This window comes from Monodelphis domestica, chromosome 6, assembly GCF_027887165.1.
Source record: "Monodelphis domestica isolate mMonDom1 chromosome 6, mMonDom1.pri, whole genome shotgun sequence".
Lineage (NCBI taxonomy): Eukaryota > Metazoa > Chordata > Mammalia > Didelphimorphia > Didelphidae > Monodelphis > Monodelphis domestica.
The window spans coordinates 181,928,957-181,945,926 of NC_077232.1; the positions used below are offsets into that span (position 1 = coordinate 181,928,957).

The following is a 16,970-nucleotide window of genomic DNA, read 5'->3' on the forward strand; positions in this document are numbered from 1 at the left end:
ACAGGTGAGTATGACAGGCACAGGCTGCACACTGTGTGGGATTGGAGGGAATGCGTCATCAACCCATCAGTCAGCCAGCTTTTGTTCAGAGTGAGGTGTCTAGAATGTAATTACAGAACAAAGAGAGCCCCTTCCTTTAAGTAACTGATCCAATGAAACAAGGGTTCTGAACTTTTGTTTGTGTCACAGACTCCTTGGGCAGTCTGGTAAAATTAATACTCCTTTTGTTATCAACTCATAAGTTAAAGAAATGTGCCATTTCATTGATTGGTGAGTGAAAATAAAGATCTTTCTTTCCCTATCTAGATAAACAGATCTTTAAGGATACCCCTCTCCTATACATGAGCCCTGGAGTAGGGGGAGATAACTCATTCAAATATGTGTGGTATATACAAAAAAAATACACAGAAGTTGAGGACACTAAAAACTGGAGTACTTAGAAAAATCAAGAGAGAGGTCTGAACCTTCATTCTTTCTTTCTTTTTAAAAATTCTTAACTTCTGTCTTAGAATCAATTCTGTGTATTGGTTCTAAGGCTGAAGAGCAGTAAGGGCTAGCAGTAAGGGTTAAGTGACTTGCCCAGGGTCACACAGCTGGGAAGTGTCTGAGGCCAGATTTGAACCCAGGAGCTCCCACATCTATGCTCACCATCCATTGAACCACCCAGCTGCCCCCACAGAGATTCAAGAATTCTAAGAAGCTATGAGGTAAGGGAAGACATTCTAGGCATTGGGGACCACCTGTGCCAAAGCCCCAGGATGAGGAATGGAAGGTCAGCTTCAGGGAACAGCTCTGCCTATAGCACAGTCATGTGTCATCCGCCTGGGAAAATAATAGCCAATATTCACATAGCCTTCTAAGGTTGACAAAGTACAAATACCTTATTTTATCTTCATAATGAGGTAGGTGCCATTATTATATCTCCATTTTGCAGATGAGGAAACAGAGACAGACTGAGGTTAAGTGAGGTTGGCCATGGACATACAACTAGCATGCATCAGAAACAAGATTTGAACTCAGATCTTCCCGACTCCAGGTCCAATGCTCCATCCACTGTGCCATCCAACTGTCCACTGAGGGGGACTGTGAAGGGCTTTAAAAAGGAATAAAGCTTTAAGAAGAAAGCAGTGTATTTTAACCTAAAAAAAGTTGAACCAGTGAATCATTTTAACAGGAGGGTGACATTAGACCTCTGCTTTAGGAATATCCCTTTGGCAGCCGTGGGGAGCACAGATTGGAGAAGGGATAAACTGGGTGCAGGAAGAGCAATCTGGAATTTACTGACTGAGGGCTCAGGGAAGGATTTCTTTTCTTCAAAAAAAAAAAGGTTTTTAAACTCTAACCTTCCATCTTAGAATTAAAACTATGTATTGGTTCTAAGGCAGAAGAGTGGTAAGGGCTAGACAATGGGGATTAAGAGAAGGATTTCTGAGGGATTTGACTACTGTTTTGGGCTTCAAAAGTGAAGGTTCTTTAATTATTATATATAAAATTATATATATGAAATATATTATATAAAAATGAAAATATATAAAAAATTAAGGCTCCTTGTTGTGTGACCTTGGATAAGTCACTTAAACCCCATTGTATGGCCCTTACTACTCTTCTGCCTTGAAACCAATACACAGTATTGATTCTAAGAAGAAAGGTAAAGTTTTTTTTTAAGTGAAATAAGAATCCTTAATTAAATTAATTGTGTTAGGTGATGGAGTGGATGGAGTGCCAGTTCTGGATCGAGGATGTCCTGGGTTCAAATGTGACCTCAGACAGTTCCTAGCTGTGTGATCCTGAACAAGTCACTTAACCCCAATTGCCTAACCCTTATTGTGCTATTTTAGAGTTGTTATTAAGACAGAAAGACATTTTTTAAAAAGTGAATTAAGACTTGGAAAAGTTGGAATCAGGTATGAGACTGGGCTAGGTAGGGAAGAGTGGGAGCCGAGGATTGGACAGGTGGGATGCCATTCATTTTTTGGAGCCCCTAGAGGACCAAGAAGAGGAGGAGGAGAGTGAATTTGACTTTTTCAGCAAGTCTTCCTGCATGGGAAGGTGAGGAGAATCTGCAATAGAAATAGAGAAGGAGTGTTAGCAGAGGTCATTTCACTTCCTTATATAACTTAAGGATATCTGGACTTTGCCTTGTGCTCTGCAGGATTTCTGACCCTTTCCATCTGCTCTGCGACTGAACCTTCTTTCATGTACTGCAGTCCCCAATTAGAGAGTGAGCTGCTTGAGAGCTTCTCTCATTATTTTCTATTTGTATCCTCATAGTTTGGCACAGAGCAAATACTTAATAGGTGTTTGGTGTGTTTTTCTTTTTTTCATTCATTCATTGATGGAGAATCTTATTCATTCATTCACAGAGAAGAGTAGACAGGGACTTAGTTAACACCAAGGAAGGTGAGAAGTAGGAAGGAGTCAACTCTGTAAATGTTTTATTGAAGAGAAATAGAGTAAGAATGAAAAAGAAGGGTTTAGCAAAGGTTGGCCCCTAGATATTTAAGGAGAAAGGTGGTAACAGAAGCCCCAGTGGTTAAGGGGCAAGCAGAGAGTAAAAGGGACCTCGTGTGGAAGCTTAGGGTGTGAAAAACTTTTTAAGCAAGTGTGGTAATTAAAGAGGAATGGGGCAGCAGCTACATAGGGTTGACGGCTGGAGGGAAAGCTTCTAAAAAATAATTCTTGAGGAAATCTAAGCATTTTTGCAAGTATGTACACACACACACACACACACACATATGCACACGCGCTAGTGGAGAGGAGAGATTGACCATGGATGAGAAGGGAGTGATAATGGACAGGTAGTTTTAGTCAGGTAGGACATGGATAACATGATTAGCCTTAGAGCTTTCCCCCCCCACCTCTGGATAAGGCGGGAGTGAAGGAGGAGAGAATGGATGTGGATAAATTTTGCATTGATTGTTCTCCTTAAGTTAAATCTTTAAGGGAGATGGGATGGATGCAACTAGAAGTATATACTGACCATTCTTACTTTTTGCAAATTTGTGTTATACAAAACTGATTTTAAGTGAAAGAAATCCGGAGGAGAATTTGGAACGAGGATCTAGGAAATGTTTGAGCTTTTAGGTGCAGAGATTGTAGAAGAAGAAAGGAAAGCTTGGGGACTCAAGGTCAAATCTAAAAGATTCACAGTGCAAGGTCTGGCACAAGCATTTAATCATTTGAGTGATTTTTTTCCCCTTGTATTGAAAAGATGGATCCAAATATCTCAAAGATTTAAAAAAGTTCAGACTAGTTACGAATAATATAGCCTTCTATTGTTGGATATGTAAAGGAAAAAAGAGAGACATTGTCCTAACATCTCTAGATGGTTTCATTAAAAACCAAAAAAAAAAAAAGGTTGTTCAACTAGCCCACCAGTGATAAAGGCTAAGTGCAGTGGGTTGAGAAATGGGCAACATACCACACACCCATATTAACTTTACTGTATGATACTTGGTATATTTTATCATCAACTTTACCTTAATTTGCTGATTCTGTTTATTATTGTACAGTATTTAATGCCTGCATTTTAGTAGTATATTTTATGATTTCTATAAAGGTATCATTTGGTTAAAAGATATTATTTGCATAAAGGTGTTATTTTATGAGTGCTTCTGTTATGTGGGCTAAGTGGGTGGGTGGGGCAAATTCAGATTATGTACAAATTGCTTTATGTAGAGGTCTGAGAAATGGTCTACTTAGATGAAATGAGAACTGTCTCTACTCACAAAGTGTGGGTGTGGGGTTAAGTTAGCAAAAAGATTTTCATGAGAGAGATCCCAAAAATTTGTTGGAATGTCAATTGAAATGATTTGTGAGGGCCTAGGAGAATTGGAGTTGTGAGCACAGATCTATCAGCAGGAGAGTGGATTCTGTTCTAGTTCTGCCATCAACAAACTCTGTGATCTTGGGTAAATTTTTTGTCTCTGGGTCTTTTTTTCTTCAAATTGTAAAAGAGTATATTGGACTGTACCAATAGCTTTTGGCCATTTTTAAGGTTAACATATTATGGATCCATTTAGTAGTCCAATGAAGCCAATGAACCCTTTCTTAGAAAAATTTTAAATGCATAAAATAAGAGTATAGGGTTACAAAGAAAATAGATTACCTTGAAATACAATTGTCTTTATCTAAAACATTCACAGGTCATAGATTAGGAACCTTCTGAATTAGAGAATAACCAAGATTCCTTTCAGTGCTGATATTCTGTGTTGTAAGATTCTTTTAAAAGGGAGCATTTGAAGGTAGATAGTGGGTTGGCTCCTTTTCAATTGACCATCTTCTCAATGAAATAGGAGACAAAAGACATTTATTATAAATGTGGGTGGCAATAAGGATGCTTCAACTCCTTTGGAGAGGGCTTCAAATCTCTCTTCATCTCTGACCTCTCCTACATTTCCCATGTTCAATGACCCTTTCCATTTGGCTATATCTCTCAATTGTATCTAATTGAACTTTATCTGAAACCGAACTCATCTTTCCTCTAAAACTCATCCTTAACTTTTCCTAATCTAATTTACAAATATTTATAAAGCCTACTATATGTAAGGGTCCTCCCTCCCTTTCTTCCTCCCTTCCTTCCTTCTTCCCTCCCTTCCTTCCTCCCTCTCTCCATGATTTCATTGATTGAAATATATTAATATTTAATATTAATATTTAATATTAATAAGGTATACCCTCTGCAAATGCAGATGGGCACCCGTTCTGTAACATATCCTTAGAGAGTCTCTTGATACATTGAGAGATTCAGGAATCTGTCCAGGGTCACACAGCTGCCATCTGCCAGAGACAGGAAATGAACCCAGGACCTCTTGACTTCCCTAACTCTCTCCTATGCTGCTTCTGTGCCGGGAATGGGGGGGTGATGGAAATACAGGCATTGCCATGGGGCACTTGTAATTTTTAAAGAATAGGCAGACTTTTAAGCACTTCAAGTGCTTGTAGTTTCCCAGGGAGTCATCTTCCCTAGATCTCCATATATCCTTGTTTAAGTCGATTTGCTACAGCTGGCAACAAGGCTGGCTTTCCAGAAATTGCTGGGAGGGGCAGTCCATCACTAGATGTCTCTGCATCTGGATAGGACCTGCCAGAGCTTGTGCTCTCGGAACAGTCTTCAGGAACTCAGGGTTACTTGCATGCCTTCATTAGCTCACTGACAAGGTCTTAAGGGAGGAAGAAGAAAAGATTAAAAAACGGTTCATGCAATACGGCTCTAAATATTGCCTTGTCATTATCCTAGAGCTGCAATGGACCTCAGAGGCCATCCAGTCCTCTGACTACCTTTGTCCCTTTCCTTATTCCAGATCATTTTAGAACTTGAGATTGTTGGGAGATGCTGTTTTGAGGCCAACCTTTTCCGTGTCTGTCTGTCTGTCTGTCTGTCTGTCTATCTATTTATCTATTTGCATGTGTGCATATTTTTTCTTCTTTTTTTTTGGATGTTGTAAGCCCAGTGTTGTAAGGTGAGGTTTTGAAGTATGAAGTGACCTTCCCTTCCCTTCCCTTTTTTACCTCGACAACCACATCATATTTTGGGTGTAATAACATCTTCTGTTCATCTGATATCCATGCCTTGGTGGTCAGGACAGGGAATGAACCTGTGAATTTTTGGTTGAAGGAATTTGATGAGACTTTAAGTTGTAGAGAAGATATTGACCTGCATTATTAGGAATGGTTTCCTCTTCAGGAATTTCCCTATTCTGAAGAAACCAGACATTTTTCTAATACTTTCAAGTTCACAAAGTCCTTTACATTTATTATCTCTTGGGATTCTCCCCACATTCCAGGTGCCATTTTCAGAGATGAGGACACCTGAGTTCCCTGAGCTGTTTGCTCAAGATTACCCAGCTAATAAGCATTAGAAATGTGATTTGAACTTGGGTCTTCCTGTCTCTGGTTCAACCCTCAATACCCTATGCCAGATTCTCTCTTGATATAGTATGAAATATTTTGGGGTAGAATGGGCAGTTGTATTAACTAATGAATCTCATGGGTTCCAACTTGAACTACAATTACAGAACTATACATAATTTAGTCTGATTACCAAAAAAGGAATGTGCTACATTTAAATTTCCAGAGGAGGGAGGAAAAAGAGCAAATCTTTAACAGAAGTGTTTTGTTGATATGTGTGATAGACCCCTTTGTTGTGAGAGAGACACAGAGAGAGAGAGAGAGAGAGACAGAAACAGAGAGACCTACACACACACACACACACACACACAGCTTTCTGAATCCTCCCTCCAAAAGTGGAAAGAGTATCTTGTATATTTTAGTGGGGTTTGCCCCAGACTCTCATCTTCCTTCACAAGACTTATAAAAATTCCGGGGCTCTGAAGTTGAGAAGGGATCTGGTTGCTGGCAGGAGGAGATGAAGTTCTTAATGTTATTCACTTGATTTCTGGGTGGGGTGGGTGGAAATGTAATGCTCACTTTTTCCTCCGTGGGAATCTAACACTCTGCTCTTTTGTTGTCACCCTTGTTCTCTAGGCATTAAGTGTAACGGAGACCCTGATTAAGCCTCTGGAAAAATTCAGGAAAGAGAAGCTTGGAGCTGTAAAGGTTTGTCCCTTCTTGGAACGTACTTGTAAACAGATGACTTGCTGTTTCGTAACACAGGTTTACCCACATTTGGAAACTTGCATTTGTCCGAATTTTCTTCCCTTGGGGATGATCTGGAGTCCTAGAAAAGAAGGTCAGAATTGTTGTTAGGATTACCTTTGACAGCCTTTTCCATCCCTGAAACTGGCGTAAGGTGTTTAGTCTGCTGGGACTAAACCTATAGAGAGGCTCCTAGGATTATTCTCCAAGGCTCATGATGGTGGTGATGACAGTAATGACTGGCATTTCTATAAGGTTTTGGTGTTTGCAGAGTGCTTTACATACACAGAGTTAAATGAATCTCACAATAAAATAGCATCTTTTTCTTTCATTTAAGTTCTAATACTTTTTAAAAAATCATTCAAAGACTGGGGGTAGGAACTATTTTAGGTAAATTGGATGTATTTGCCTTTCCATTTTGTGATGTGGTCAGCATTTCAAGCATGAATACCACCACTGTCAGAAAGTTCCCTGGGAAATATTTGTTTAAGAGGCAAATGGTTGGAATCTTGGTTTTGTATTATATCCCAGAGGTGTAACTTCTGGCCACCTTTCCTGTATCACATGTGGGAGAAATAAATAATGTTTATTGTGGATGAAGGATCTTTTCTGCTTTGTACTTGAATTAGCTCAGTTAGAACTGTTCAGGGGGAGGGTATAAGCATCTATAGAGTGTGCCAGTCACTGTGTTAAGTGCCTTTTATTTATTTTTAATTTTTAAATTCTAAATTCAAATTTATTTTATTTTTATATTTATTTTTTAAATTTCAAAAATTTTCATTTTTGTAAATGATAATCTTATAAAACCCAAACCCTGCATCATATACCCAAATAAACAAGTGATAAATCTTATGTTTTCATGTGCATTTCTACTCCCATAGTTCTTTCTCTGGAGGTAGATAGCATTCTTTTTCAGAAGTTCCTTAGAAATTTTGTCCTGGATCATTGTACTGCTCTTAGTAGCAAAGTCTATCCCATTTGACCATTCCACAGTATTGCAGTTACTGTGTATAATGTTCTCCTGGTTCTGCTTATTTTGCCAAGTGCCTTTAAAATTAAAAAAAAAAAACAGAACAAACCAACCCTTACCTGCTGTCGTAAAATTGATATTGAGTCTCAGCTCCTTTTTTAAAAAAAATATTTTATTCTAGTAACAAATCTACATATATGTTTTCCATGGTTACTTGATTTGTGTTGTCTCCCTCCCTTCTTCTCTCCATCTCCCATAGCTCACAAGCCAGTTGCACTGGTTTTACATGTATTATCTGAGTATCAGTTCCTAAGGAGAAGAGGAGGAAGGGCCAGGCAATGGGGATTAAGTGACTTGCCCAGGGTCACACAAGTTGGAAGTGCCTGAGGTTACATTTGAACCTACAGTCTCTCAATCCACTTGAGCTACCCAGTTGCCCCCTGTGCTAAGTGCTTTTTACAAGTATATCATTTGATCTTCACACTTGTGAAATCAGTACTATTATTATTCCCATTTTATAGGTGAAACTGAGGTATATATAAATGAAGGCACTTGCTTTGACGTTACACAGCTATTTGTTCTGTTTCTGGATTTGAACTCACATCATCCCAACTCTATGACCAATGATCTTTCCACTGTGCCACCAGCTATTTCTGTATTAAAGTCATTGGCACTTAAAATGAATATAGACATAAGATTGGATATCTAACTATAATCATCACAAGTCTTTCATATCTAAGAACTGAATCTGTGAAAATGCTTTATTGATTTTTAAAAAAATCACTGCTAGTTGCTAATACATACTCCCTCATTAAAAAACAAACAAATCCTCCCATATAACAGAATAGATGGGTAAATAAAGCATCCCAATTTGCTGGGCATCATTGCACACATCCGTCTCCTACTTTTCTATGGAGATTCCAGGGATTTGTTCAATATGAGTCCTCTGGAATCAGGATTGGTCCCTCCATTGATCAGAGTTTGATTTCTTTCAATCCCACATTTTATCTTCAAATAACTTAGTTTCTAGAGCTAAGAGACCTTACAAATGACCTAGTTCATACCCTTTGTTGCAGATGAGGAACTTCAGGTTCTTTTTTTCTTTTAAATTAGAACTTGAATAAACAGGTCTATTTCAAAACTCAAGACTTACAGTGACTTTTTTCTGAATGTATCTTGTCATATCTTTCATTTAAATGAATTTAATGAAATTATTTTTCTCTGTGTGTGTGTTTTTAGGATCATAAGTCAGATTTAAAGCTAGAAAGGACTGCAAAGTGTGTTTAGTCTAATCCTTTTTTTTTTTTTACTGGAACTGAGCCAGAGAGAGATTAAGGAACTTGCTCAAGGTTCCATTGCTGGCATGTGGAAGAAACAGGATTTGAACTCATATACTTTCCTCCAAGTTCATTGTTTTTCCCACTGTATTATAATTCCTCTCTCATATTTGTCTTCTATCTTTCACCTTTCCTGCCAAATATGAGTGGTTTCCTTTCACTGGGAAAGTTAATACTTGCCAAGAGGTATTACAAAGTCCTTTGCAAAATAAACACTTCTATTTGAATGTTAAATTGGACTCCCAATTTACTCTCTTGCTTACTCCCTCAGTCTTCTCTCTGAAAAGGCTTGCTTTTCTCCACAGGTTCACAGATCCTTTTAATCCTTTTGGCCTCTAAGTGAATAATGGGCCTCCTGACAGATTGCTTCTCCAGTGAGAAAGCCAGTTTACTAGCAGAACTGATGATGGAATGAGAATTAGAGGTACTTTATTGCTAGAACATCCTACAGTAATTCTCTGATTAGAACCTCTGACCAATTGTTTCCCTTCCTAAAGTAAACAAGATCCCCCTAGGACCCATAGATAGCTTGGGAATCTGAATACTGAATTGCTGGGCAAAGCCACATAGCTTTCCTTTATTTAGAAAAAAAGTATCCTTTTGTGTTTTTGGCTAACTGGTCTGGCTTGAACTCTTAAGACCTGACTTAGGACTGAGAGGTACCTTAGAGGTCAAATAGTCCAAACCTTTGATTTGACAGACGAAGAAACAGAAATCTAGAGAAGACAAATGTCTTCACATAGGTGGGCCATGTCAGAACCAGTACTCCAATGTATATCTCCTGGGTCACAGTTCAGTGTTGCTCACATTCCACCCCACTGCATCCCAAAATATCTGACCGACATTCAGTTTTCACATGAGGATTAAATTATTTTGGCAAGGAAAGAGGGATGAGGGTAGGAAAACAGATGACCTTCCTGGAGCTTTTCCACATATGAATATCAATGTTTCTAGTCCTTCCCTTCCCTCCTCTTTTTATCCCATCTAGTAATGTCATTCTCTTTTTTAAGAGCAAGGTCTTCTGTTTCAGTTTTGCTTAATTGTGATTTCTTCATTCCTAGAGATACAGTCTCATAAATAAGCTTGACTTTGTTGACTTTGAATTGCTAGGTGCTAATGGGATATTGCCAAAATTAAAAAAAAAGAAAACAAAAAAACCCCCAAACCATAAGCAGAAGTCTCTGAATCCCTCCCCCCTTTCAACTCATTTCAACAAACATCTATTAAATGTCTACTGTGTGGAAAACATCCTCAGCAGGCCCTGGAGGAAATTTAGACTCCAAAGAAGACATATAATGCCTGCTCTTCTGGAGCTTACAGTCTTCATAGGAGGGTGTATTGGCCCACCCAAGGAAATATCATTCAGAATAATGTCAGATAAGTACAAAAGAAAGGCCTAGATAACTCACATTTGAAATGGTTATGCGATATGAGGTCAATGTAGAGCTTAAAGGGACTTCAGAAGACATCTAGGCCAGTCCCCTTCATTTTACTAACAAGGAACCTGAGATTTAAGGAAAAGTGACTTGAGGAGGAAACTGAGATCGAAGGAAAGTGGCTTGAGGAGGAAACTGAGATTGAAGGAAAAAGTGACTTGACCAAGTTTGTTGTGTTGTTTAGTCAACTCTGACTCTTTGTAATTCCTTCTTGGCAAAGGCACTGTAGTAGTTTGTCATTTCCTTCTCTTGACTCATTTTATAGATGAGGAAACTGAGGTAAATAGGGCTAAGTGATTTGTGTGGGGTCACAGAGCTAATAAGTGTCTGAGGCCAGATTTGGACTCTTAAAGATGAAGTTTCCCTGACTTCTGGCTCAGTACTCTGTCCTCTAAGCTCCCCAGTAACCCCAACCAAGTTCTTATAGGTAATAAATCTTAAAGACAAGGTTTGAGCCTAGTTTTATTGACTTCAGAGCCAGTCTATTCTCATTGCACCACACACACCTTTTCTCAGAACAACTTTGAAATAGGTATTAGAAATCCTATTTTGCCCATTGTAGAGGTGAGAAATCAGACTGGGTAAAGCCCTTTGTCAGGGGTTTAGTGGTTGCTGATTCCAAGTTGAATCCTCTCTCCATGATACCATGCCATAAGATGCTTTGGAAGGTTTGTGAGGGAGAAGACAATTCCCAAGAGGGATGGGGATCAGGAATCATCTTGGCAGAGAAGCAGTATTTGAGTGTTAAGAAATGGGGGGAACAAGTCACCAGAAGCACAGGGGTGGTGAAGATTGGACTCTTTAAGGTGGGCTGAGAACTGGCCATATATCAAGTAGAAGATGGAGCACGAGGACAGGGAGGGCACTATCAAGTTGTGGAAGACCTTGAATGCCAAGTGAGTGGATCTGAATTTTGTTCCATAGCCTTAGGAACCCAGCAACCCAGGAGGTGGGCCTCAGGATGATGTTCCAGGCATGAGAGACAACCCAGTTGGGAGCTAGAGTGTCCTGTTGGAGGGACAGGGTGACTGTATGATGGTGTATGTGCCAGGGAGAATAAAATACACATGGGCATCCTAAAAACAAGTCTGCCAATTCATTAACCTATCCCTGTTACCTCAGGCAATGTCTTTTACCTTTAAGCCCCCTCTCTTCTTGTGTAAAATGGAAATGCATCTTATACTGCCTGCCTTACAGAAATATAGTACATTTGGAAGATAGTATATAAATGTCAGTTTTTTAAAAAGTTAATCAAACCAATGCTTTATGCAGTATTCATTCTGACATGAGCAAACCTCCTAATGTTTTCAGCTTTCTTCACAAGTGTCATGTCCACTTCTTATTTTCCCTTTGATGACATCTTTTTCTTGTAACTTGCTGCAATAGAGAGGCTCCCCCCTCGTCTACCCCAAGGACTAAGGACCTTGTTCCCCCTTGCTGCTCACAGATCACCTCCTTCCTTGGAGGACATTCACCCACCTTCTTCTGACAGCATCCTTTGGGAGCTGATCATCTATGTTAATTATCTTCCATCTCATCTTGGTCTGATATTTCCTTAGCCGGCATAGTGGAAAAAGTGCTGGACCTGGAGGCAGGAAGTCAAGAGTACACATCTAGCCTAAGCTACTTGCTATTGTAGTCAGATCTCTTAACCCCTGTTTGCCTCAGTTTCCTCATCAGTTTAAAGGGGGGGGGAAATAATAGCCCCTACTTCCCAGGGTAGTTGTGAGGATCAAATGAGATTATAATTGTAAAAGGCTTAGCACATAATAAATGCTATATAAATGTTAACTATTATTGTTATTCTTATTATTTTCAACTCCCAGTGCTCTACTCTGGCCTTACCTTGGAGCTTATTGTCCTAGGATCCCCAGCATTAGAACTGAGGGCGATCCTAGAAGTTGTCTTATCCAGTTATCTCATTTTCCAGGTGAGAGTGTGACTTGTTTTAGGATAACACAGGGAGAACATGAAAGAACTTGAAATTGAACATAGTTCCTCAGGCTCTAGCTGCGAACTTTTTACTCATTGCACCATGTTGGTTTACCATGGAATTTTCCCACTTTTTAATGTTTCCACTTGAAATTTTCTTCATATCTTTCTACAATAAGTTTAATTCAGTAGACATCCATAGAGTGCCTCTTGTGTGGAAGACACTACTTGGCATTGGGTGTTTAAATCCATGTGAAATAGTTTCTGCTTTTTATGAGCTTTTGTTCTGCTGGGAAGGGTATGCTCCAAACATCCAGAGAAGTAGAAGATAATTGGAGGAGAAAAGGGTACTACTCTTAGAGGCAGAGGATTAGAAAAGGCTGAGGCTATGCTCATCTTCATCAATCCCTCTCCCTCCATTCTCTTAGGTCTCTCCAACCTTCTTACCTAGCCTGGACTCAAGAATCTCATGTTTCAGGGCTTTTGCCAGCATCTTATAATATCATTTTCCTTTAACCTCTTCCATGCCATTTACAAAAAAAATTAAAACTAGAGCTGGAAGGAACCTATCCTCTTCATTTTACAGAAAAGGAAACTGAAGCCCAGTGGGATTAAATGACTTTTCCAAGATAACACAGGTAGGATGCGACCTGTCTCTCCATCATCCATCATCTCCATCACCAATGCTGTCCCATGCTGTCTCTTTCACTGTTGGAGGATGCTTAGCCTTCTTTTTCTGTGCCAAGTTTTCTTGGTGTTGCTAGGGGAAATTGTAAAGCCATGCTGATTGGTGATTGGCCCCACCACCAATGAATGCTATTGTCCACACTGACATTTCCATCATGCTTCCTGTTTAACCTCTACTGGGCCCTCACTCCTGCTCAGCAAACTGTATTCCTTGATAGATGACGTTCAGATGGAAAGAAGGAGTAATTCTGTCTCAGACTTCAGGAACCTCTGCCAAAACACAGTAGCATTTGTCCTATAGCATTCCATGTGTGAAAGCAAGTATTTCTGCTTCCCTTCAAGGGAGGGGATGTTGTTCTTTGGCTAAATACTTTGTTCCCCAAAACTTGATGTCAGCCCTCACTTTCCCAGACTTACCCTTGTCAATCTCATTTGCATGTATACATAATACTTTAATTGATTTGGTCCTTTGGTCTGCTGATGTCAGCATTCCTGGGTGCTCTAATTCTGTGCCCAACTGGAAATTGACAAAATGAGACAAAGCATCTTTTTAGTGATTTTCCTGACTGGACTACAGAAGGCATGAATTTTCTTAGAAATTCACTCTAATTTTTGTTCATTTTACTTAATTTTTTTTTTCAGTGAACACAAATATAGTTTTCTCTTACTCCCATTTCTCTCCATTATTAGGAAAAGGGGGGAAAAAAGGGAATTTAGACCCTTGTAACAAATAGACTCAGGCCAAACAAAATGAATTCCTTCATTAGCCATTGTCATCTTGGAAAAACACTAAAATAGTCCGAAAAAATAATTATTTAATGAGGATAAGAGACAAGTTCTTAATATTCAGAATTGCGTGCTTAAAACCACACCGAGCCAAAGCTCTTGGACTCTGGGAACAGTATCTCTGGGAGAATGCACCACCAAACATGATTCTCCAAAGACTGACAGAATGTGGGGGGGAGTCTTTTATACCTTTTGGGAAACAAAGGAAGGGAAGTAAGATTGATTATTTCTAAATTAGCAAAAAGGAAGAATTAATAGGAAGAGACCAATGCTTTACACTGGATACAAAAAGATGTTTCCAGCCAGAGGATGGACTCCTGGGGAGGGGGTCTCTGATTACAATGGGAGAAACTCCACAGACTTGATTGCTTATTAATCTGATCTAAACTGGGATCATTAAGTACTTTAAGGTCTATTGCTCAATTGGGAGATAAGGTCAGTCTGGGACTTAACCCAAAACAAGTTCTTTAAGGACTGGGGCAAACTTGGAGATTTCAAAAACACAGTTGACACCATATTCAGTAAATATATATATATTCTACACCCTTAGTCCATCCACCCATGGATGTTTGTTTCATCACCATTCCTTTAGAATTATAGCTTATTAGACAATTTTATTCAGGTGAGCAGCCATGAGTGAAGATTTGTATTTATGGCCGTTACTTTTTAATGTGTGGCCAATGGAATCAATAAAAACTGTGGCACTGAAAAAGGTAGTAAGATATTAGTCATAGCTAGCAATCATAGAGCATTGTAAAGTTTGCAAAGTTTGTTGTGTGTATTATATTACCTCATTTTATTCTAACAACAACTCCTGGAGGTGGGTGCTATGTTATCCCCATTTGTAGAGGAGGAAACTGAGGCTGAGGAAGGGGGAATTTATTTGCCCAGGGCCACAGAAGAAGGAAGTCATTAAGTCAATACAATACAATACCATAGGGTAACGTACAACATAAAATCTTGTGAGAATAAAGACTAGTCTTAGGTATAAGAAGAAAAAGAAAGAAATTCTGGGAAAAAAAACAACTATGTAATTTAATCTCAACAACAAAAACAACAAAAAACTCCTAAGCTTTTAGTAGCAAACTCCAACTTCATAACTATGACAAATACAAACAACTAGGATGCTATTGAAGCATAGCTTCACTTTGGATGAATTTGTTATCAAAGACTTTAACAACAAGTTATAGATGAGAACTGAACAGGTTACCCATATTTCTTAACCTTCATCCTAAAACATATCTCTACCAGGGAAGGAAGAGAGGGAGGATATACCATGAAGATATTACCTCATAGTTTCAGATATCTCACAAGAAACAACAATGTCATCATGTCATCAATGAAGATACATGCAAATGACATCTGACAAAAAAAGAGCCCTAGTCATGAGCAGCAACAGGAGTAGCCCTAGAAAAATAATCTATAGCAGTCCTTATGAATGATAACCTATGAATGGAAACCTATGAAAGGAAAGCACACAAGAGTATGTATCAACAGAAAGTACAGACAAGAGAGCATTGCACATGTTAAAATAACAGAAAAGCTCTGCTAAAGCAAATAAAACAGCTCTATAAAGGAATATAACCACTAAAACAAAAAACAAAAACAACAAAAAAGGAAAACATGCATTTAAAAAATTAGCTCCAAAGAAAAGTCTCTACATAATCTATACAAAGTCTCTGCCAACAATATAACAGCAAAGAAAGTAACAAAGTTATTTAACATGAAAACATAAATCCATGACCAAATGAAATACATTATATCCAAATTCTATCTCCAAAATATATCTAAAAGACAGCAAAAAATAAATCCCCTTGGGAAAATTCAAACATCAAAAGATAACAAAACTTCAAATTCATATTCTTAACATAAATCTAAGAACTTATACTGCATACACCCACTCATGAAGATGATCATATGTAAAACTTCCACACATGAAGAACAACTAATGAATACTGACAAGCACTCATGAAGAATTCATACCTTACTTCCATGCACGATGAAAAATTTCAATCTTATATACATACACATGTAAAAGCCTTACATGCATGCATGTTCCTGATTGTTCCAGTATGTTCCTGAATATTAAAGAACACAGGACTACAATCAAGAACAACAGACAAAATGTGGCATGCAGCACAGATGAGAGACCAAAACACATAGTTTTCTACAATCAACATCAAAGACATGGAAGGACTTTGCAATTTTGGACTTGTGATCATGAGGTTATATAAGAATGCAACATACACATTAACATCACATAAATACATACATGTGCTACACAGAAATACACTGTGGAAACTCTCATGGACTGGGTAAGTATTCAACACAGGCATAATTGCAAAACACAAAATTCACACTGATTTATAAATTTCTGTGAAAAATTCAGACAAAGAAATTTCTTATCTGCATGAGTTTTTACAGAAATCAAAAACAGTGTATTATATTTGTACATATGTAAATCTGTATAGATATAACCTATGTACATATGCGAATACTAATGTATTAATTAACTATATTAGAATAATTTATTAATGTTCTAATAACTAACTATAGGGATAGCTTAGAGAAATTTGTTCAAAGTCTTAGGGAAGTAGGGACAGACAAATATTTAAATATAGAAGTTAGATTACATTATGAATTTAGGTTAATAACTCTTAGTAATAGAAAAATTTATTTAGTTGAATTATAGACACTAGGAGATAAGACAGTTACATATTCAAGATACTGTTGGAATTGTTTAAAATTGTTACATGACTTGTTATTATGTTCAAAACTATATTCATGTAAAATCCCTATTACCTAAACCATTTTCCTATACCCAAACTTAGTGTAGAATTAGATAGACAGAATAGCTAAGATATATTAGGATTTGTTGTTTTGGGAGGGTAAAGGAATATATAACATAGTTCAGGATTAAAAAATTAGATAGTTAGAAATATAATAAATATAAATATATATACATACATACATATATATGCATATATATATATATATATATATATATATAAAGATAAGTGCCATTAAAAGATGCTGGTTGCATCTTTTTTCCAAAGACGAAAATGGGGAGGATATTAGGGAAGTGAGAAATTGAGAATGATTTTGTAGCAGGAGTTTGGAGCAGCTGAGACTCCTGACCTGTCATTCAAATGAAAGTATTCTATTTAGAATCTTATCAGAGAAGGAGTTGGAGGCAAAACCAATTGAAGCTAAATTTCCTGGTTT

The 16,970-nt window shown here is 38.0% G+C and overlaps 1 protein-coding gene across 1 annotated transcript in view; it reads left to right on the top strand.

The window, feature by feature from the left end:
- Positions 1 to 16,970, top strand: part of ARHGAP10 (Rho GTPase activating protein 10) — a 385,966-nt gene that overhangs the window by 131,462 nt on the left and 237,534 nt on the right. Inside the window, exon 4 of the mRNA XM_007496250.3 lies at positions 6,487 to 6,558. Within this exon, the coding sequence (XP_007496312.2) occupies positions 6,487 to 6,558 (72 nt within the window). The remainder of the gene's footprint in view (positions 1 to 6,486; positions 6,559 to 16,970) is intronic.